The sequence below is a fragment of the Peromyscus eremicus genome, chromosome X (assembly GCF_949786415.1).
Source record: "Peromyscus eremicus chromosome X, PerEre_H2_v1, whole genome shotgun sequence".
In the NCBI taxonomy this organism is placed as follows: domain Eukaryota; kingdom Metazoa; phylum Chordata; class Mammalia; order Rodentia; family Cricetidae; genus Peromyscus; species Peromyscus eremicus.
The window spans coordinates 129,098,086-129,122,905 of NC_081439.1; the positions used below are offsets into that span (position 1 = coordinate 129,098,086).

At 37.1% G+C, this 24,820-nt stretch overlaps 1 protein-coding gene across 2 annotated transcripts in view; it reads left to right on the plus strand.

Annotated features, from left to right (window-relative positions):
* The window catches only part of Mtmr1 (myotubularin related protein 1), an 89,944-nt gene that overhangs the window by 10,404 nt on the left and 54,720 nt on the right, over positions 1-24,820 (plus strand). The window contains exons 3-6 of one of the 2 annotated variants that reach the window (XM_059250256.1): positions 8,682-8,705; positions 15,358-15,433; positions 21,532-21,626; positions 21,963-22,070. In XM_059250256.1, coding sequence (XP_059106239.1) covers positions 8,682-8,705; positions 15,358-15,433; positions 21,532-21,626; positions 21,963-22,070 — 303 coding nt within the window. The remainder of the gene's footprint in view (positions 1-8,681; positions 8,706-15,357; positions 15,434-21,531; positions 21,627-21,962; positions 22,071-24,820) is intronic. The other variant, XM_059250257.1, reaches the window with a different exon arrangement.

The window sequence follows — 24,820 nt, forward strand, 5'->3', positions numbered from 1 at the left end:
ATATACTCCTCAACTGGGATGAATCTTAAGAGAATTACATTGACTAAAAAAGTACAGTGCTCTTTTGTGAAAATGAAGCTCCCAAGACATACACTGGGAGACTACCTAGGCTCCTCCTGACTTAAGGCACTGCTATCTCCTCTGGCTTACATCAGAATCTAATTCCAGCAGGAAGGAAATTTCTATGTGTATCTGAAAGGGCTCATTTCAGGAGAAGAGCAAAGGGAGCCAGAGAGAAACATACCCCTAAGACTTTGAGGCAAGCCCATGCACACCTCCTAACACTCTCCTGTCTTGGTCATCGAGGATTTATAGCAGCTTAAGAATCATGTGAGCTTAAAAATGGGTTACTGTCTCTTTCCAAACTGTCCAGCTATTTTCTTCCAATAGCAAAGACACTAACAAGAAGTTCTGCCATCTGTCTGTTAGACTCTGCCTCTATTTTGTTCTACAGTAGTTAAAAAAAATTATTGTGATGGCTTCCTTCTAGTGTTCATTTCTTGCTGTTTGTCCCTTTACCAAGAATTGGGACAAATGTGAAAATACTACAACATACTGGAGTAGATGAGTTGAGATAGAGGAAGAAGAGAGGTGGCTGACAGGGTGCTGTTGGTTTCTTCAACAAACCTAAATCAAGTTAAGAGATCCTATGTGTACTGCAGAGAGATCAAAGTGGGCTTTCTGTGTTAATTGTCAGATCCCACACTGAGATCCCAGATAAGGGCAGAGTTGTTAGGGGAGCAGATGTGGGGCAGGAATACCAGGGTTTAACTAGCAGCTCTGCTACCTTAAGTTTAGTCAGTTTTTTCTTTTTTTTATTTATTATTCTCTCATACATTACATCCCTACCACAATTTCCCCTCCCTCTTTTCCTCCCAATCTTTCCTTCCCCCTCCCTTCTCCCCAGGATCCACTCTGTAACATGAATTGCTAAACGGTCTTATTAATAAAAAACTCAGAGCCAGATATTGGGGTTAAAACCTGAGAGATCAGAGGAATAGTAAAAGGCACTCCAACCTCACCTTACCAGCCCTCAATCTCCAAAGAGACCTATTTCCTGTATACCCATGTCAATATGCCTTTTTGTTCTGCCATCTCATTTCCTCTCTCTGCCCAGCGATAACACTTCCTATCTGTCTGCACAGACCTCCAGACCTCTATTGTTAGTACTGGGATTAAAGGCATGTGTCACCATGCTTGGCTCTGTTCCCCAGTGTGGCTTTGAACTCATAGAGATCCAAGTGGATCTCTGCCTCCTGAATGCTAGGATAAAAGGCATGTGCTACCATTGCCTGACTTCTGTGTTTAATATAGTGGCTGACTTTTTTCCTCTGATCCTCAGATAAGCTTTATTGGTGTACACAGATAAAATATCACCACATTTCCCATTTTTTGTCTACTATAAAAAAGTTCTAACTAATATAAGAAAAACTATATACAATAAGCACAATAACTATATACAATATATACAAGCACTAAGTACATCAACAATGTCTAGTCCATTTGCATTTGACAAATTCAGAGAAAATATTCCATTATCTATCCTATTTTGATGAGTCCAAAATGTACTTAATTCACTTTCTATCCTAACTTATATTACCAACTGAAAACTATCTTTTGATGTCTTTCAAACTTAGACACTTTACACCTCTTAATGAGTTTCTTTTCTGAAATTATTAACAAAGAGAACTGTAGCTACAACTATCTAGTCTTCAACTCCCTCAGAGACCCGAGAAAGAATTAATGTTATCTAGTAAAACAGGAAGTGCAAACAAGCAACTTCCAAAAAATGTCAGTTATAACAGAAACAGCCCACTGCCTGGACAGTCACCTGATGTTTCTCTGCAATGTTGGGCATCATCTTCGGCCTACAGGCTTAGCATATCTGACAGACTCATTTGTGAAGCAGGATTTTCTAAAGAGCTTTCCTAGCTTTTCTTGGAAAGGATTACCAGCCCTTTGTTTTGTGACCTGCTTGTCCATTTTGGACAGCATACTGTCAGCAGTCGATGCAAAGGCACTTTCTTGCCCAATGGCTAATTTTTGCCGCAATGAAAGTAAACTCCATGTGAAAAGTGCCCATCTTCTCTGAAGTAGATTGGTACTACCTGGAGCAAACATGTCTCATTGTCATAAAAAAGGAAAAAAAAACTATGATATTAAAATATCTTAAATGCCATATTCTATAGATCTCTGAAATGTTTGAAGATGACCTATGTACCTAAAATATATCTCTGCTTGACCTTGAAAACATACCTAATATGACAAGTTTGATTGTAATGACTAACTACTAACTTACAATTCTTTATATCCTAAATAGTTGGTAATAATAACGTTCAAGGACTAGCAAATTTCACTACATCGTTAAATGAACTGTATAGGTACAATACTTTGAACAAGATTAGAAATGTATGTACAGTATTTTCTAACAAAATCAATCTCAAATTTGTATCCATAAACATTTGTTATATACAATATACAAAATCCAATCCTATATAAAATATTTAAAATTAGTAGTTGGCATTCAGTAATCTACTTTTATATCTTTTTTTTTTTTTTGGTTTTTCGAGACAGGGTTTCTCTGTGTAGCTTTGCGCTTTTCCTGGAACTCACTTGGTAGCCCAGGCTGGCCTCAAACTCACAGAGATCCGCCTGCCTCTGCCTCCCGAGTGCTGGGATTAAAGGCGTTCGCCACCACCGCCCGGCTACTTTTATATCTTATCATATCTATATCCTCTTTTTTAAAAAACAAGAACCCTGAATCTAATTTCCTTTGTTTAGCCTTTTCCCTGACCTTTAACAATAACAACTTGTAGCCAACCAACCTAAACATGACATTTATCCAAAACTCATAGAATGACCAAAACCACCCACCCCACCTCTTGGGAATGTGGGTGTTGTGTTCTTAAAATTACTTCCTGCTGTCTGGGGGTGAAGGCATCTTTAGGAGATCCTAAAAAGAAAAAAATTTGGGTTGTCAAGTCCTGGGAGAGGTAGCTGTATCATTTGTTGTCCAGTCTCTGTATAATGGAAAAATGCAGGGCTTGTTTCAAGTCCTTGCTTGAATAGTCTGTGAGGCTGGATCATCTCAGCTAGCCATCTTGAAATTGTCCTGAGCAGTCTGTAGTCCAAAGCCAATTCTTGGGTGATGTTGGTCAGCTTAGTGGTATTATTATTATTTATGTGGAATCATTGTTGCGGGACACTATCATCTTTTTTGGAGACTTTAAATTTGCTGTTAGGCTTGGTCATGATTTCCAATAGGCCAATTTACTCTTCTTCTTGGGACATATTTTTTTCTGGATGATTTGTCCTTTTTCTTCAGATGTCTCATTTGTCCAGTGTTCTTCAGATTCCTTAGCCTTCATTCTCCTAAAAGACAAAAATAAAAACCCTTCCCCAACCCTAACTTTGGGTAGGTTTCCTTTTGGCAAGTTATATCTGGCCTAGTGAAAAGCATTTGTTAGTGGTATAAGTTAATTTAAATTGGATGGTCTTGCTGGTTAATGAACATTCACCTCTTCTGATTAAGAGGTCTCTCTTGTTCAAATCAAACCTTTAAAATTTTGATGGTATCCATAGCTTTTCTTCTCCTGTTGAAACAAAAGCAAAATCTTATTCCCAATGTAACACATATCCTGGTTTCCATTCTGAGGTCAGCAAATCTTTAAAGTATATAGGCTGATTTAATTCTGTAGGTTTTTTCTATTATCCAATGTCTCTCTGCAGCTGCTGTTCCTTTCTCATTAGCATTGGGAAAATTCAAAGTTGACAGAGCATTATGTAATGTATTTTTGGGAATTTTTGTTACTCCTTTCTGTTTATTTAGCATATCCTTTAGAGTTCTGTTTGATCCTTCTATGACTGCTTGGCCTGTAGGATTATGAGATTTACCTGTAGTATGCTTTATATTGTAATAAGCAAAAAACTGTTTCATTTTACCAGAGACATATGCTGGAGCATTGTCAGTTTTAATTTGTGCAGGTGTACCTATGATGGGGTAACTTCTAGCAAATGCGTGATTACTGAATCAACTTTTTCAGAACTCAAAGCAGTTGCCCACTGAAATCCTGAATATCCTATGGTATACATATTTCAATTTTTTCAAATTTGGCTAAGTGAAACACATCCATCTGGCAGATTTCATTCCTCTGAGTACCCTTTGGGTTACATCCGGCTGGTAGTGGAGTCTGATTGTAAAATTAACAAGTAGGACATTTGCTTACAATTTCCTTGGCTTGTGGACAGGTTATAGAAAAATCCTTTTTTAAACCTTTACTATTGATATGATTTTTTTTATGAAATTCTGAGGCCTCCAGCACATTTCCTATCAATAGTTTATCTGTCTCATCATTACCTTGTGCTAGAGGTCCTGGCAGACCCGTATGGAATCAGATGTGAGTTATATATAAGGGATGCTTTCTATTCCTGATTATATCTTGTAACTGAATAAATAACAAAGGTAATTCTGACTCATCAGGAATAAATTCTGCAGTCTCAATATGTAAGACCACTCTTTCAGCCCACTGAGAGTCAGTAACTATATTGAGAAATTCTGAAAAATCCATTAATACCATCAGAATAGCATACAATTCCAATTTTGAACTGAATTATAAGGACTTTGAACCACTTTATTTAAATTTTCTGATTTATAACCTGCCTTTCCTTGTTTGTTTGCATCTGTATAAAATGTAGGGGCTCCAGATATTGTAGTTTCCCATACAATGCGAGGTAGGATCCAATCAGCTCTCTTTATAAGTTGAATTCTATCACTTTTGGGATATTTGCTCTTAATCTCTCCCAAAAAATTATTGCAAGCTCTTTGCCAAGATTCACTTTCTGCTCATAATTTGTCAATTTCATTCTTACTTAAAGGTACTACAATTTCTGCTGAGTCTATTCCTGCTAATTGACGGAGTCTCAATTTTCTTTTTAAAATCAAGTCAGAGATCTTTTCCACATAAGTTTTTAATTTTTTACTCTGTTTATTTGGTAGAAATATCCATTGCAACATAATATCTTCCCTCCCCATTAAAATTCCTGTAGGAGAATGCTTAGAGGGTAAAATAAACAAAATGCAATCAAGCTTTGGATCCACATGATCCATATGTGCATCCTGTATTTTCTTTTCCACTAAAGCCAGTTCTCTCTCAGCTTCTACTGATAATTCTCTTGGACTATTTAAGTCCCTGTAACCCTCTATGGTTTTGAACAAATTACTCAGTTCATAATTTTTTACCCTAACAACAGTTTGTAGATGGGAAATGTCTCCAAATAATCTTTGAAAGTCATTAAGAGTCCGTAATTGATGTCTCCTATTTTGCACCTTTTTTGGTCTAATTTTTTGTAGACCTATTTTATATCCTAAATATTTAATATAATCTCCTCTTTGTATATTTTCAGGGGCAAGGGTAAAAGGCATGTGCTACCATTGCCTGACATCTATGTTTAATGTAGTGGCTGGCTTTTTCCTATGATCCTCAGATAAGCTTTATTTAGGTACACAGATAAAATATCACCACACCACTCCTCCTCTGTTTCCCTTCTGAAAAGGGCAGGCTTCTCAGGGTTATCAACTAAATACAGCATAACTACTTATACTAAGACTAGGCACAAACTCCCATATTAAGGCTAGATGAAGCAACCCAGTAGGATGAAAAGATTCCACAAAGCCAACAAAACTGTCAGAGAGAGCCCCTGCTCCCACTGTTAGGAGTCACACAAAAACACCATGCTACTCAACTGTAGCATATATGCTGAGGACCTAGGTCAGACCCATGCAGGCTCCCTGATTGTTGCTTCAGTCTCTGTGAGCCTTTTGTGAACCCTGCATAGTTGATTCTGTGGGCCATATTCTCATAGTATCCTTGACCCCACTGGCTTCTACAATCCTTCTTCTCCTCTATAGTTCACCAAGCTCTGCCTAATGTTTGGCTGTTGGTCTCTGCATCTGCTCCCATCAGTTGCTGGATCAAGCCTCTCAGGCTTCAGTCTACAAGTATAGCAGAATATCATTAGGAATCACTTCATTGACTTTTTAAATTTTTTTGGCCAGTTTTCTTAACTGTGCCTTTCTTTTCTCATCAAAGAACTGGGATAAGGAATAGTTATTATCTCTCAGCTAGCCTAAAAATAAAAAGTTAATGTTTATCAGGTGTTCAGAGAAGTGGCTTGAACATAAAAGACTCAAGTGTCTTTATGACAGAACTCCTGCTGAAGGAAAACACTGGAAGAAATAAACATGAACTTTAGACCCATAGAGATTGGGAAGAGGGAGGTAGTAGCTTGAGAAAGTTTATTTTCTCATCTGAAAGGAGAGATCAGTAAACACTGTTTTAAAGTGCTATTATCAGGAAGTAAGGCACAGTCAGTGATAGTGATGGAGATAATGGTTAGAAGAATTAGAAATATGCCTAGTCAAGTGGGGTGGTCCAGAATGAAGCTCTAGGTGGGGAGCCATTCAGTTTTGAGGCTTTTATTACCGAAAGCCTCATATTCCTTTTATTTACTTTCTGCCAACTTTGTTGAGGTACAGTTAAGAAGTGATAAACTTTACATATTTAAAGTATATAACGTAGTAAATTTTGATATTTGAATGCAATCCCTCCAAAACCCAGGTTGTTTTTAAGCTTCTTAACCCAAAAAGTCTCTGCTTAGGAACTTAGGGGCTTTAATTCATTTTGAAGAATTTCATCAGTTAATTTAGAACACCTTTTTAACTGCAAGATTTTTCTTTCTTGTTAATCTTTTGTTTTTGAGAATTCCAATGTATAAAATGGCATATGATCACATCTGCTTCTATCTCCCTTCTCCAGCTCCTCCCCATGTACTCCCAACCACATGTCTTTTTTTTTTTTTTTTTGATAACTTACTATGGGGTAAAGGTGCTCATAGATACATGGTTGTGGGGTCATCCACTGGAGCATAGGATACTTACAGTGGTAATATCCTCAATGAAAAATGATTCTCCCTCCCTCAGCAACTATTTACTGTTAATCTCTCTGACAATTTGGTGTGGGGCCTGGAGATCATCTGCCACATCCATGGCAGTATTTTAGTTGGCTTTACCTTGTATAAGTCATGTGCAGGTAACTGTGATAGCCATGTAATGTCCAGAACACAGCATTTAACAGCACTCTTTTCACCCTCTCAACCTCTTACATTCTTTCCACCTCCTCCTCACAGTGTTCTCTGAGCCTTGGTGGCAGAAAGGGGTATGGGTAGAAATAGATGTCCTATTCAGGGCCAAGCATTCAGTATCTTATTCTCAGCACTTTGATCAGTTACATATTGTTCACTGCAAACAGAAGCTTCTCTAAGGTTGAGAGCAGACTAGGTCTATGGGTATAAATATAATACTTAGAAGGCAATTTGTTAGCATGACCACTTAGGAAAAGAATAATAGCAAGTTCTACATTAGGGCCTATAAACTTACCAGCCATGGGATTTTGACTAGGATTCCAGAACCAAGAATGAAATTCCCTCCTGTGGAGCAGACCTCACATCTAATTAGAAAACATTCAGTTACTCCATAACAGTCATGCCACTATTGCACTAGTGAACATATCCTTTTTAGTAACTTGATACTTTAGTATGCTGGGTCCAGCACTGGGTAATTTGATGTCTTTTTTCCCCACATCATCAGCCTGCATAGCACCTTCTGGCACTAAGGAAGGAAGTTTTCTGAGAGTTTCAGAATGATTTTTTATGTTTTACAGCCAGAGTGTGTGGTGTTCCCATTCAGGTGTTCTTCTCTCTCTTTAGTAAATCCATAAAGCTAATAACCTGGCAATTTTTCTTTTTGATGACATGTTTCTCATTCAACATCTAGTGGTTAGATACTAGCACTGGAGATTTTGCAACAGGGTACAGAAACATTAAACTACTACTGAAGACCGTTACAACTGTTTGTTTTTCTAAGGTTCTGTCCATGTGTGTTGTTTCTTTTGGCTAGAGCTTTCCCACACACAGGCTGCATGTTTAGTTAGAATTCACAGGCCACAGGCACAGGAATAATACTGCCGAAGTCAGTGTCTTTCAGTTAAATAAAGCAGGATTTCACCTCTTTTTCAGGGACAGGCACTACCTCTTCCTCCCTTGAACTTCCTCTTTGCTGCCATGTCCATCAGAGAGGGCCCGCTGCTTCTATTGGGGTTACCAAATCAGAGAGTTGAATCCTAGAGTCCCAGTCAAAATTTGAAATTTAAATAGAAATCAGATTAAGGTGTGTGATTATCTCACTGTTAGGATACTGAGTTCATATATAGCTAAACCATGTTCTGGATCCAGTTTGGGGTTTTCTGGTTTTGAGGGCTTGTCTAAGAGCCTAACTCCCTTTTTATATCATTGCTTCTATATGGAAAATAGCTTCAGTTTTCTAGACAGGAACAACATTTACTTTTGAAATGCAGCCTGTTCACAGTAACCTGTGAAAACACTTGCTGGAAAAGATTTGTGTTTAAAACAGCGAGGGAGATACATTTCTCCAAATTAGGTACTTCCCTGAAAATCCCAGGACAAATGTTTTAGGATTGACTTACTATTGAATGAAACTTTGAGAGTAAATATGTTATAGAGGATTAAAATATGTCTTAGGGACTAGGCTGTTGAATCTAACGGCATCTTTCACAGGTCAATAAGAACATTTCTACGATGATGATGTTCTCTATTTTAACTAACAGGTTTTCAGGCGGCCTGATACCAGGGTAAGGATATTTGGCTTTTGGCAGATGGGCCTCCTACTTATACATGTCTGTGCTTTATGGAACACTTGGTCTGTTTAGTGTTCTTTACCTTCTCACTGGTTTTTATGAGTCACTCTGATCAATTTGTTCTGCTGTGTCATAGCTTTAAATGTTCACCGGAAATGCTTTGTTTGCTACAGTTTTTTTAAATGTGCAGTAAAAGCCTATGTGTGTGAAGGCAGGATGCAAAAATTGTTACCAGTTTGCTGTACTGGCTTTCTTCATACCACATGAATTCTGACCCAATGGATGATCATGGCTGGTGTTATATGTCTAGGTCTATATGGGCCTCTTTTAAAAAATATACTTTTAATTGAAACAGAATTATGTCACCTTCCTTCCTCCATCTCTTCGCAACTATCATCCTTTGAACTTTTCCTATGTCCCCCCACTCTTTTGGAGTTGATAGAAACTCTTTTTCTTTGATTATTATTGTTTTACACACACACACACACACACATACACACACACACACACACACACACACACACACGCTTGTTGTGTGATTCATGCTAAAGAACTTAGCAAACAAAAAAGTGATCATTTGTTGTCCATCCAATCTAAGATTTTAAGTCATGCTTATGTTTGCATGTTCAATCAAAAAAAAAAGTTTAAGTGTTAATCTTGAAGCAAGATTTACAAATATCAGTATTTTTAAAAATACAGATATACTGAATTGTAGCTTATGTTTCTCTCATGATTTTCCTTCCCTCTATTTCAGAATATTCATAAAGCAAGACAAAGATTGATAATTTGCATGCATTTAATGCCTAGTGTCAGCCATGAAAAATTAACCTATTTTCATTAAATGGAAACAATCTGGATTTTCATAGTATGATTTAATTACTTCAATTTGAAATTTGTAATCTTACTGAAGCCAGTGAAGTTGTACAGAAATAACCAGGTTAAGTAAAATTCTTACTATACTAGTTGGTTTACCATCTTACCTTATTTTCTTTGGCTTGTGAGACTTGTTTTCTTTCATTGATTCACACAGTTAAATATTAGTGTTTGGCTTTGTATTTGCATGGACTTTGAAATACTGTATGAATTTTTTGAATATCCATTAATTTTTCTTTTTTAACATTTAAAAAAATCACAGAATGATTCTGTTGTCTTTGTATGTAAAAACGTAGGTATTTCAACAAAACAGGCTGCATTTAAAATCTACACTGCCATGATGAGTAGCTATAAATTCATTCTGAGTATAAAAATGTGTTCTGTAATTACTGAAATTTATTGACCAAATTGTAAATGTGTGAAGTAATAAATTATTTCAAAATTTGATACTTCTTCTGTTGCCTGAATAAATATAGCCATTTGAACCAGTTTCATAAAATAAAACTATTAAATTTTAATATTTTCACTATTAGAGATTTGATACCACTTTGAAAGAGGATTATAATCCTTTCATGTTAAGCAATCATGTTCTTTTTACCACCTGTTGAGTTAATAGTACAGTTTTTAAACTTTCAAAAGAGAATTGATTTTATGAAGAAATTAAGAAAAGCATACCTTTAAACAGACAGAATAAAATGAAGAATATGTGGCATTTAAATTTTTTTAAGCATAGTTTTGATACTGTAGTTAGAAATATTAATGTGATATTGATTATAAGTCACAGTATTTAATTAGTAATAAGTAATAAATAATACACATATGTATATATGTATATGTGTATATTATATATAAAATCTTGAGCATGTGTTATGTGCACGGGTGCAATGAAATTTACCCCGGGTAATACATTACTCCTTTAGAATATGCAAATACTTACTCTGTCTAAAATACCTATGTATGAACTGCCTTTGTATTTTGGCTTGACTTTGCCCTTTATGTGGTTTCTGTGGTGTACTTTATTTTCTATGAACACATGATGTGCCTGTTATATTCTTTGCTATTTGCTATGATGTTGCTTAGTTTTATAAAGGCAGTGCATTGTTTGAAATCCATGATGTTTTGTTGCTTTTTATTTTTCTACCCCAACACAAACACAGAAAATAGACACTACACTTTAGGCTGAGGATGCTACAGATGGTTCACACATTTTTTCCTTAACTCAAAGGGGGCAAGTGTGGTGATTTGCAAAGCCATAAAAGGTGTGTCAACTTTTACATGGTTACTGTCTCTTAAAAAAGAAATTCTGTCCTTTCACCTGTATGTTTGCACGTGTTTTTCTTTCTCTTCTCTGCCTTTTCTTGTCCATGCACCTGGTGCTGTGCAGGAGATAGAGGAAGAACACAATGGCTACCCTTCTGAAGCTGAAGCTGAACAGGTGGCAAGTTCTACATGTTCATCTGTGTATCTAGAAGCCATTTCATACTAGATATCTAGGCAATAAGCAAAGCTTTCCAGTTTTACCACTATAATGGTGCTCTCCTGTCTATATTTGGTAGATTCCATTATGACATTATCTGCAAGAATTGGTTTATCCAACATTTTGTCAACTAGAAATTGGTTCATTCACATTTCTTGATTTCCCAAGATAGGGGTACATGACTGCCACCACTGTAAGTGTAAGTGCTTTTAGTGAGGACCTAGATGGGTAAACACAAATGCCACAGGTTTTTTTTTTTATAAGGGTGTGGACTTTTTGTTATTCAAAGTTGCATAGTGGGGCTTGAGGTTAAAAGCAGTGGCTGCTCTTCCAATTCCCTGCACCCACATGACAGCTCACAAGTATTTATAGCTCCAGTTCTAGGTGATCCAATGTCCTCTTCTGGCCATGTGGTGCACATATAGGCAGAACACACATACACATAAAATAAAATTTAAAGTTACATAATTCATGCCTAACATAGCACCTTGTATTTTGTATTTGGGGAATGAGCATATTTATTTTGTTTTTATTAATCAGAATACAGAATCCTACTGTTTTCTTCATACTTCCACTAGTTTTCCAGATTCATGAAGCAGTAGTGCTTTTCCTGCTACTGATATAGAAACTTAATAGAATTGTGTAGAAGAGCAGTGCTGGGGATGCTTGGCAAGCCCCAAGTGCTCAGCCTTGCTTTTGTCCTCCATCACCTGCCCAGAACCATCCTCCTTCATTGACTCCAGAAGCATCTTTTAGGACACAATTAGAAAATCACTGCTTTGGGCATGCAGCTGGTTATATAATCTGTCCACTTGGTAGTTTAGAGTCACACTCATGAAAAACAGTGAAGAGGCCAGAGTCATCTGGGTGGTTTGGATCCCTCAGCGACAAAGTCAGGAGGTTGTAGATTTCAGTTAAACATTCAGGATCAAAGCACCAAGGTTGAGATGAGCTCCTAGGGAATTGCTCAGCTGAGCAACATTGTGAATAGAGGCACCAAGAGCAATGAGTGTGTTTATGAGATTAAATTATTTCATCTTTCAGTTGTGCTGAACAGCTGAACATAGGTTAGATAAATCAAGGGTCAGATCATGCCCTGTGCAACCTGATAGTTGCAGTAAACGCTTAATATAGCACAAATGTGAGTCCTATCTCCTAACACAGCTTCATAAAGGGAATCTACTGTACTCACCAAAAATGAGCCTTCTATTGTCTCTTGACTTCCTATGTTAAAGCTAAATGTATTCCTTTCTCTTATGGAAGAATCTGAAGCATTGGGGTCACTTCTTTGTGTTATTCTTTTTTTTTTGTTGTTTTTTGTTTTTTTTTCGAGACAGGGTTTCTCTGTGTAGCTTTGCGCCTTTCCTGGAACTCGCTTTGGAGACCAGGCTGGCCTTGAACTCACAGAGATCCGCCTGCCTCTGCCTCCCAAGTGCTGGGATTAAAGGCGTGCACCACCACCGCCCGGCCTCTTTGTGTTATTCTAATAGATGCTTTTTCATTGTTTAAAAACATGTCCCAATATTTAATGATCATTAGTGCAAGTTTTATCTCACTGTGTTTACCAACACATTCATGCCTCACAAAAATGCACAGATGTTTCCAGTCATATTTGACTATGAATATGGGACAAGAAGAGAACCAGTTGTTCCTTACTCTTTATCCTGAGAGCCTTGTGCGTTCTGGCAGGATTTCATTGACTATCCCAGCCTTGAAGTTTTGAAAATATTTGATGTGGCTTGCTCTAAAGCTGAATGGGTGTCTTCTCTTCCAAAATCCCCTCCAGATTCTAGTGTTTAGAGAAGCTTGCTTTCATAAATAGATTCCAAAATAATTTATCCTCAGTTATTTTTAAATATAAATTATAGAATCTCAGTTTTATAGTATAATATTTGCCCATTAAAGTAAGCTTTAACAATGTAACGTTTGAAGTAATTTACAGCTCTGACATTGATTAAAGTAGCTTTTTCACTTGGTAATTATGCCATGTAATTATGCCATAAAATTAGTCAGTACTTAAGATAGTAAATTAAGCACACCTTCAGATTAATGCTTCTATTAAGATTGTTGGTATTTAAGTATTTATAAAACCAAATGTTTAAAGGTATAAATATTGGATTATGCTTTGTTGCACAAAAGGTATATTCCCAAATCAGATATAAGTAAAAATGAATGTATAAATGGGGCTGAGGGCAGAGTTCAGTTGCTGAGCACACTTAAGGCCTTGGTTTTGATACTCAGGGACCAAAACAAGTATAATGAAATGCTTAAGGTGGTCATTAAGTGGAAAAAGAAAGTCAAGTTTATATTAAAGTCTTAAAAGTAATGTTAAGATGGGAGTGTGACTTAGTGATAGAATACCTGCTTAGCATATACAGTATCCTAGGTTTGATCTATATCACTATTAAATCAAAATTGTATAGAAATTTTTGGCTGAAAAATGCCTTAACCAATCTGTACTAAATTTCTAGTTGAATACATTGTTTGAATGTAATGATGAACCCTAATGTATATAAGATTTTAACAGTACACTTTTTGATAAGGAAAGGATAGACAATGTAATCTTCTGCCCTCTGGGTGGAAGAGATTTCACACCATGTCCTTGATCAGCATTGCCCACCCTGTTTTCTGATGCATGTTAATACCCTCACAAGTGTTAACAAGTTATTTCTGAAAAAGCCCTCCCTGATTGAGGAGATATGAGGCATGTGTTGTACTCTTGCGCCCTCTTGCCGATTTGGTGTTCATTAACACACTAAAGCCTAGCTCACTTTTTTCAAAAGCCTTGTTTAACACAGCATTTCCCTATTTTGTTTGTTTGTTTGTTTGTTTTTTAAACCTGTTTACATCTCTTGGGAAATTAATGTTCAATGAAATACAGCTTGGTCATTGCTAGGGTTTTGATCACCTTATTCTTATTCATGACACATTGTGTCAGATATGCCAAGGAGAAAATGACTGGTTTCCTTGGTAGCAACTCACAGGGTGGCAGTACCTTGGAATGGGCCCCAAGTTTAGGCTCCAGTCCTAGCTTTGTAGTTCAAGAACTCCATTTTCTGCTCCCCTGAGTTGTCTGGCACCATACAATGAAGCTTACAAGAAGCTGACTCCCAAGTCACAATATCAGCCTGATAGTAGAAATATGGGCATGAACTACCCAGCTATCCTTCTTTCAGCATCACTGTAGCCAATGAACCTTGTAACTCATTGGCAGTTTTCTTGAAGAATGTGAAATTAGTTTTAAAAATGAATTGGCCTTGGGAAATGTGTGATGAACACACCCTGTCCTACAGTATACACTGCAATACAGGTTGAGTATTCTTTATCTCAAATGTTTGGGACAAGTCTTTCAAATTTTGGAATTTTTCCTGTTTTGGAGTATTGGATGAGACCCAAATCTAAACACAAATTTTGTGTGTCTACTGCATTTACACACATAGACTGAAGGAAAATTTATACAGTACTTTTTAGTATATGTATAGTTTGATTGCAACCTTTCACATGAGGTCTGATGTGGGATTTTCTACTTATGGCATTATTTTGGCTATCAAAAGGTTTCATATATTGGAGCATTTACTATTTGGCATATTCACATTACAGATTTTCAACTTGTATTCTTATCTGCCAATGTTATCTCATAGCCTAGAGTAAAGAAACAGTGACATTCCCATTCTTTATGCTCCCTGACACACACACACACACACACACACACACACACACACACACACACACTTACTCACATATACGCACACACATATATACACATGCACATGCATACATGTACATGCTTGCAAGTAGCTGAACCTCAGTGAGAAAGCTTAGGGCTTTCCTTAGTTGTGCACTGTTCTGAGACCATTCTCTGATTATTTTATTCTGCCTTAGGGTTTCTCAAACTGTTTCATAGGCTGGATAATTTCTACTTTGGCTAAGTACCTCACCTCTAGTGTTTTTATTGGCATTAGTCTCATGGTCAGAAGATAACATTTTTTCTGACCTTATTTCCAAATTTGATGTCACCTTACAATAGCTATCTGTGTAGTGATTACAGTATCTATCTGTCCCGTCAAGCCATTTCTGTATTAATGCTTTCTAACTGTTAATTGTAAATATGTTGTAACAATTTGCTAGAATATGCAGCATGATCTCCTATAGTGCTGAGCTTTTATAATGTTAAAGGGGGAGGGGACATACATTTTTGCATGCTTCTATAGCCTTATCAAGAGATCCCAGAATTCCATCATTCTTCTCAATATAAAGATGGAAAGTTAGATTTATTCCTGTTTGGTTTCTTGCCAGGCTCTAAGAGATGGAAATAAACTGGCACAGATGGAAGAAGCTCCACTTTTTCCAGGAGAATCAATTAAGGCCATTGGTAAGTTTAATGTATATGGTTTGCTTATAGGAATCTATAAAATGAAGTGGTACTTTGAAAGCATAAGTGATGTTTATGTTGAAGGGCAGCTAGACTGATTTAATTAGGGGGAAAGGGAGTAGGGTACTAGGTCTCTTCATTCTTATTGGCATCAGCCTGACCATAAGAGATAGAATAATGTAGAGGATCCAGGTAAGTGGCAGCTGAATGTTTACCAAAAGAAGAGAAGCCTACCTGTTTCCATGAAATGAGAGCTGATTAGGCACCCAGTGTAATGCTGGCTTGCTACTTTGATTGACTGTTTCACCATAAAGTAATTTATCAGTAGAAGACCTCAATAGCATATCTTAGTAATAGTTTTGAAAGCTTCACAAATAATTTTTTTGGCTTCTGTGATTATTGAAAGTATAATTTCATTGGAAGAAAATGGCATGTACTGCCATCCTAGCTTATAAAGGAAATGACATGAGGGTTACAATACCTCCCATGATAAATTGCCATGCATCTCAAGAGATGATGTGTAGGAGGGGCATCTGGATACATCTCAGTTGGCTAGGTTGGAAAGTGGACTTTTCTGGACTATTTGCTTATTCTGTCATTGCTCTCTCCCAACATGGGCATTCAGTATCAATATAGTCATCTCATATTAGGACTGTTTGAATGGTTGGGCTGTCTTACCAGAGCCTCATTCCCTCCTGTTTGTGTCTCTTTTTTACTCTGGGAATGGAGCTTTGGGAGACAGAGGATCTCACATAGCCCTACACCTCTCCCAGTTATTGGAAATATCTTACAGGTACATGTTAGGGACAGCTGCACATCCTTAAGTTATATAAGTGTGCTTTAAATTCCTCCAGTGGCTTGCAAAGGGTAAGTAAATTAAGCCTTACTATTAAATTAAATATGTTCCTGGAGGCAAATTATTAAAGTAAAATACTCCCTATTGAGTAGTATTTTAGAACAGGATGAGTTTTGACATGGTATGCACTTGGGAAGCCATTTGTCACTCTTATGGCAAGGAATATATCCACCCCCACCGGGAGTTTTCTTATGCCATCCGCTTTTCATCTATCTCTTCTGTCCATTCCTCTATCCCCAAAAACTGTAGACTAGTTTATATTTTCTAGTACTTTCTATAAGTGAAATTGTAGGGGTTTTTTTGTTGTTGTTTAACTTTCTTCAATCAAATGTTTCGATATTCAACCACATTGTGACATCAGTTAACAATCATTCCTTTTTATTGCTGAATACTACTTCATTATAAGGGTGCATTCAAGTGTTGGTGGCTATTTGGGTTTTTCTGCTGCTTTTGCATTGATAGTTTACATCTTTCCAGAATTCTCCCATTTAATGGTAGCTGTGAAATTATTGTCAAAATGTTACTTACTACACTTTCTTAGTATCTGTATAGTTGGTGGTAATATGGTCCTTACACCTGTCCTACAATTGGCTCGGTGGAGGGGGGGATGTTTACCAATTGTGTTGGTAATTCTCAAATAATTAGCTTTTGGTTTCATTATTGTGTTTATTTTCTATTTCATTTATTTACAGTCTGATCGTTATTGCTTCCTATCATCTGCTTCCTTCATGTTCCATTCTCTCTTCTTTCCCTCTTTGCATAAGTGGGCAACTGCTTTCATTGATTTGAGATCTTTGCTCTCTTCTAGTTTGGGTGTTTGGATTTTCCTCTAATCACTGCTTTCCACCTCATCAATTATGATTTTTATTTTCATTTTCATGACATCCAATGCTTTTGATTTTTTCTTTGACTCTTGGATTATTTAAGTGTATGTTGTTTATCCCAGCATTTGGGAGTAGAGGCAGAAGGATCAGGAGTCCAAATTCTTCTGCAATTACATGGTGTGAGGTCAGCACATGCTAGATGATATCCCGTCTGAAAAACAAACAAACAAACAAACAAACAAACAAACAAAAAGCACCAACACCAACACCAAAATGAATAGTGTTGTTTAATTTCTGCATATTTATGAATTCTTGGAACACTGTTCTGTTGTTGATTTCTAAGTTCATTCCATTTCTGTTCAGGAAACATAAATATTATGATTTGAATATATCTCAAGAGTTGTATTATGGCCCTAAAAATGGTCTTTTGAGTGTTCTCTGTATTGTTGAACATGTGTTGTGCTGTTATTGATTGGAGTGTACTATAGATGTCAATTAGGTTGAATTCGTTGGTGTCATTTGACCCTCTGTGTCTTTATTCAGCCTGCACTTATCTCCTTTATTGTGAATATCTGTGTCTCATTGCAGAGCAATCACTTTTACTTCTCTGTTTTGAAGTTCTATATTGGTGAAATTATTAAGGCCACTCCATGTAGTTAAAAGGGAGGATTATTTTGTGGGGTAACTTACAAGTGAATGGATAGTTTACAGTCTGGGAAAGGCGTAGCACAGTCTGGCAGTGTTCTCTGGAGAACTCTGTTCGGCCTACCTCCAGCGTCCAGGGTCCAGGAACCAAGAGAGCCGGCGCATCCGGTTCTCGGGTCTTCAGGGTCCTCTCTTGGCCCCGCCTTGTATGTGTGACAGTTACCGAAGCCTCAATGAGGGTTGGAACTTCCAGATCAAAGCTGGAATGGCTACCCACTATAGTTCTAGGTACATAAATGTTTATGTTATTATGTCCTTCTGATGAGTTGACCCTGTGGTTAGTAGAAAATTACCTTCTTTATTCCTGGTAATACTTTTTGCTCCAAAAAAATTCATTGTTTCATATTATTGTAGATATTGTAGCTTTTTCTAAATTCACATTAACTTGATATACCTATTTTCAATTTCCAAATATTTATGTCTTTTTTTTCACATTAACTTGATATACCTATTTTCAATTTCCAAATATTTATGTCTTTTTTTAGCTTTGTACATTAGCATACAGAATAATAGGTTTCATTATGGTGTTTTCATACATATTTAGTTTTCTGAGACAGAGTCTTATGTAGTCCAGGCCAGACTCAAACTCTATGTAAATACAGCTGGTCTTGAACTCCTAATTCTTCGACCTCAACCTCTTGAGTTCTGAGACTACAGGTATACACCACCACACCTGGTTTATACAGGAATAGGGATCAAATCTAGGGCTTTATCCAGGTTAGACAAATATCCTACCAATAGAGTTATAGCCCCATGCTTTGATCATTTTCCCCACACTGCTCTACCGTTCCCCAGTCCCATTCCTGTTGGTGTCTTTTCTACCGACAACAGGCCCCATTCTGCTTTCATGTCACATATATTCTTGCCCTCTTTAGCCCTTCTCAACCACCAATATCTCTTTCTACCTTTTTATTTTCCCATCTAGTTTCATGGTCTATATCCATAGACATGTCCACATGTACACTTGAGTACACACACACACACACACACACACACACACACACACACACATTAAAATTTAGGATCTGCATATGATAGGAAGCATGCAATATTTTTATTTCTGAATTTGGCTTATTTTGCTTAACACACTCCATTTGCATTCATTTTCCTGTAAATATCATGATTTTCATCTTATTTATATTAGAGTTCCATTGTGTGTATGTACCATATTTTCTTTAGTCTTTCATTTTTCATGTAAAGCATGTTATTTTGGGCCATGTATAGTTAAGATCTTTTTTTTTGTCCATGATATGACAGTCTGTTCTTTGTATTTGAGATGTTGGGGTCATTAACATGTTATATTAATATAATGAATTTTAAATTCATCATATTATGTTTTCTTTTGACTCGTTTAGTTCTTGCTGTCTTGTTTATCTTTTGACTTGTTTAGTTCTTGCTGTCTTGTTTATCTTTTTGGTCATGTTTTGGTTTAATTGAGTACTTTTTTTTTCTTTCTTTCTTTGTTACAGTGCTGAGGACTGACCTGAGAGCCTAAATGCTTGTCAGGCAAGCACCCTGCCACTGAGCTCTATCCTCGTTAATTAATTGAGTACTTTCTCAGAATGCATTTTATCTCCTCTGCCTGTATAGTTGCTACAGTTCTTTTTGTTATTTTATTAGTTGCTTTACATGATTTATGTGTTACATTTTCAAGTTATTTTGTGCTTTTTTTGGAGACAGGGTCTCACTATGTAGTGCTGGCTGGCTTAGAACTTTCTATTTTGACTAGGCTGGCCTTGAACTCACAGAAACCCACCTGTGTCTGCTTGACTGTGTGTGCTATCATATCACACCCTGCACAGTTCTGTACTTCTTTATGTGTAGGGTAAGAACTATACAAGTGCATACTCTCATGTGTCCCCTCCAGCCTTTGTTATTCTTATCATCCATTTTACTTGTACATATGCTACAAACCCCACAGGGTATTGCTTTTATTTTTATCTTTTAAGTATAGCATACTAATGATGCCTTGACATTCAACAGATGCGTTTATTAGTACATTTCCCTGCTAACCTATCTGGCTGGCTTCATGATCTTCCACCTCTCTCTGCACTCTCTGATGCAGCCATAGTAACAAACTTCTAACAATTTGCCACTCTCTCCTCCCTCCTTTTCTTCTCCTCCCCTATCTGTTTCCATAATGAGTGAAGGTGATTCTTAATTGAAGTCCATCACTCTGTGTCCACATCATTATATTAGCATTTCTCATGCTAAAGTATAATGGTGATTTTCTGTTTCTAATCTCACAGGTCCCCTGCTCTTTGTCAATAGGGACCTGTCTAATTATATTATATCCAGAACCCCAGCAACAGAAGACATTCAGTACATATTAAATTATATACAAAATAAGGAAAGTTTCTTTGACAGTTGCCTGAATCATCCTACTATTATAAATTATGTCTGTAGCTATGTATGTTCTGGTCACTCAAACATTGCAGTGGAATGACACTTTAGGAAAGCCATAAAGATGCACAATCTTTATGATAGAGGCAAGCCTTTTAACAGTCATAGGAATTAAATATACTGTGCACATTTGATTGATAACAGAAACTTAACTTTGATACAGAAATTTTGTTTTTAGATGGTCTTACTATGGCTGTCCCGGAACTCACTATGTAGATCAGGATGGCTGAAACTCACAGAGATCTTCTTCCCTGTGCAAGTACTACTAAAGATTAAAGGTGTGCACTATCACACCTGGCTGATAAGGAATTTTTTTTTAAATAGGAATAGTATAACACCTTCATTTTGATTTATTTCATTTAAATATAGACATAAAATCAAATTTAATTTAGTGCTATGTACAGAATTTAAATATCAACATAATATAATTTTTTGTTTTTGTTTTTAAATTTTATTTTATTTTATTTTACAATATAATTTAATTCTACATATCAGCCACAGATTCCCTTGTTCGTCCCCCTCCCGCCCCCCCTCCCCTTCTCCCCAGCCCACCCCCCATTCCCACCTCCTCCAGGGCAAAGACTCCCCTGAGGATTGAGATCAACCTGGTAGACTCAGTCCAGGCAGGTCCAGTCCCCTCCTCCCAGGCTGAGCCAAGAGTCCCTGCATAAGCCCCAGGTTTCAAACAGCCAACTCATGCACTGAGCACAGGACCCGGTCCCACTGCCTGGATGCCTCCCAAACAGATCAAGCCAATCAACTGTCTCACCTATTCAGATAAGGAATTTTAAATAGCCCTCCTGGCAGGTAACCAGCCTAGGGTATCAGGCACTGAGCTATACTCTCAGCCCAAGAAAGAAGTCTTTATTTACTTCATTGATGATCTGCAAGTTTTCTTCAGCTGCAAAGCAGTTTCTCTTCAAAGAAACAGTGTTTAGCTTTTACTAGTTTTAGGTTGCAGCAATTTATAGAGTAAGAGTCTGGTGTCTTCAGAGTATAATTGATATTTTGAGCATTATCAACTTTTAACTAGGGAAAATATTTTTCCTGGAAAAAGGAAAAAATAAACATACTATAAGTTTGTTGTTTTTTTTACTTAAAGCCTCATTAAATATCAAATGAGAATTTTGTTGAACTATATCAGAAAACTATCTGTCTATGTCATTATGTAAAATAATAACTGATATAATTCTTTAAAGTTTTAAATTCCTACAAGACTGGATCGTGTGTATGTATTTGGAAACTCATACTGGAAGTTACTGAAATACAAGTCTATAAGAGTCATTGCTACTTTGGTTTTCTTCTTTCAGTGAAAGATGTCATGTATATCTGCCCATTTATGGGAGCAGTGAGTGGAACCCTGACAGTGACGGACTTTAAAATGTACTTCAAAAATGTAGAAAGAGTAAGTTTTTAAAATTATGCTTTGGTTTTAAAATCTAGTGAACAGTAAAAGAAGAAAGTAAGCAGTCCCCTGAATTCCCATCACAGGGACACTACATGACAGTGAATTTGAACAGACATTTGGTCTCAATCAAAATTGTTAAAGTTGCACTTAGATTTGGAGGGGAAGTGCACTGTGTTCTGGGTATAGACCTCCTAAGGTATACTATCTCTCAGAAGTCAGCTTCTTATCTGGGTCAAAGATAACTGCATTTCAAAGTAAACAATCATATGTTATAACTCTGGAGGAATGTAAAACATGAAAACCCGGTTTATTGACTTGAATTTTTAAACATAGGACCCCCATTTCATCCTTGATGTTCCCCTTGGAGTGATCAGCAGAGTTGAGAAGATTGGCGCCCAGAGCCACGGGGATAATTCTTGTGGTATAGAGATTGTGTGCAAGGTAGGCTGCAGACACAAGTGAACACTGGCATGAGGCAGTCCACTCTGAACTTTTTCTGACTCATGACCCTTATGGTCTTTGGAGCATAGGAACAATTTGTACTGTTTTCAGGGTAACAACTCCTTCAAATCTTATATCAATGAATGCAAACCACTGTATAAGGCATTAAAGCAATCCTTTTTGAAAGCTGAAATGTTTCTGATTAACCTGCAGCCTAAGGGCCGGCATTATTTGTCTCATCTCAGAGAAACCAAATGCAAAGTAGAGTTCAATGCCCTTTTTCACAGTTTCTTGTTTTAAAAAGTGCTTTTTAACATGGTAGAAAGTCAAAGACTTACCCAAGGGACAGTCTGTTCTAGAAATCTTGTGATTAAAGATTCTTGGCTATGTTGGAACTTTTTACCTTAAACTATCCTCATTTTTTTTTCTTTTCACTTCCTTCAAGACGTTAGATAGCAATGTGTGGGGTAACTTTAATGAATAGATTTTTATGCCTAGTGACTTTACCTCTATAACACAGTTTACTAAAAACTATCCTGTCTACAGAATTGTCAAAACCTCTTCTAAACTTGGGATTGATGCTCATATTGATGCTCATATTTGTTACATGCGTATTTCCTCACATGCACCAGAGTCAACAAATCCCAATCCCTCCCCTTTTCAGTTCTTTCCTAGGTAGGCAGAGCCCAGGGCTTCTCACAGCTCTACCACTAAGCTACATGCCACACTCATTGTATCTGCCCTTGCAGGGCTTAGAATGATTTTCCTTCCCTCTTAGCATTTCTAAACAGCAAGTTAGTTACCAGGGTGTGTACACAGCCAACGTGACTTGAGAAGCAAGCATGTCAGAAAACGATGCTACTTTGGCACATTTCCTGTGACTGTTTTACTAAGGTATTTTTATGGCTGGCATGGGTATTTGCTGACAGCTGATTTAAATGCTTCATAGCCTGGAATTACAAAGAACAGGCTCCCAACTCATGCCTGAGAACCTCACAAGGTATGAGATCTCCTTTTTGGTTTTTTTTTTTTTTTTTTTTTTTTGTTGTTAGTTTTTGTTTGTTTTCACAGTTAGTTTTTTAACTGTGTAGCCTTGGAAGGCCTGGTGCTCACTATGTAGACAGAGGCTGGCCTCAAACTCACAGAGTTCTGCCTACCTCAGCCTCCTAATTGCTTTGGATTAAAGGCATGTATCACCACACATAGTTTATTTTATTATTTTTTATATGTGTAGGTGTTTTGACTTCATGAATATCTTCCTGGTGCCCCTGGAGGCCAGAAGAGGGTGTCAGATCAGATCCTCTGCAAGTGGAGTTACAGAAGGTTGTGAGCTGTCATGTGGGTGCTGGAAATTGAACTTGGATATATCTGGAAGAACATCCAGCACTCTTAACTACTGGGTCATGTCTCTAGCCTGTGTTTTATTTTTAAAAGATGATTCCTAATTCAAAGATACCAAAGCTGTATATAGTAAAACATCAAGTCTCTCTCCCACTCTACTACTCTGTCCTACAGTTACTAATGCCTAATATAACTGCATAGATACCTTGTGCATGGAAACATTTCTTTGAAAGAAACAGTGAGCCACATGGTGGCACATACCTTTAGTACCAGCACTCAGGAGGCAGAGGCAGACAGATTTCTGTGAGTTCATGGCTGGCCTGGTCTACATAGCAAGCTCTAGGCCAGCCAAGGTTGTATAGTGAGACCTTGTCTAAAAATTAAATAAAAGAGGACAATGATAGTGTATACATGGCTCTGCACCTTTCTTTTCCTGTGACTGTGTATCTTGGAATTTCTTTTGACTGGTGCATATAGAGCTGAAGCTTCTTTTCAGCAGATCTTTAGCTGCCCTGTACATTATTCAGCTACAGCCTCTACTGATAGATATTTGGATTATTGCCATTCTTTTGCTGTTATAACACAATATCACAATAACTTTACTTCCCAAGATGCTGTTCTTTGTTTGTCATTATATTTATTTTCAAATTTCTTTTGATGGTAAAGAAGAATGATATTTTTTGTGTTTAGTTGACAGAAACATAGTTTTAAAAAGTTGGGAGGCGACGCTTAAAACACTGTCATGGGGAGAAATCACACCATTAAGAGCTAGGCTTGATGTATTCACTAGTCCTGCTAACTTGTGGTTGGGCATTTGGCCATCAGGAAGGGCATTGGGACAAGGGAGGGCATTTTAAGAAAGTGATCTTAAGAAACAGCATTATATTGCTACCAGGACATTACTGAGAACTATAGTCTCCACATGGAACAGACTACTTTCAGTGAGTCTGCAACATTTCTTTTTCATGGATGAAATAAATTATGTAGTTGGCTCTCTCAGCAACTTAACCTGAACAATAAATTCCATGGCCTATCTTTGGCCAGGAAATACACAGAGTGTAATGGCACATCTTTTGTGTGTAAACATTCTTCTTCTTTTTCTTCTTCTTTTTTTCTTTTTGGTTTCTTTTTTTCCCCGACATAGTATTTTTACTGATTATTTGTGAATTTTGTACAGTGCACCCCTATCATACCCACTTACCATTCCTCCCAGGTCCACCCTCCGATCCTTGTTCCCTCCTCCACCAAAAACATCCCATGAAGTCCAGTTTGTGTTGATCATATACTCATTGGAGCATGGTCAAACTTCCAGTGGCTAACCCCTTAAAGAAAACTGAGTCCTCCCCACCTCATCCCCTGCCAGAAGCTATGAACTATGAAGAGCTACATTTCAGCATTATTCTTAGTTA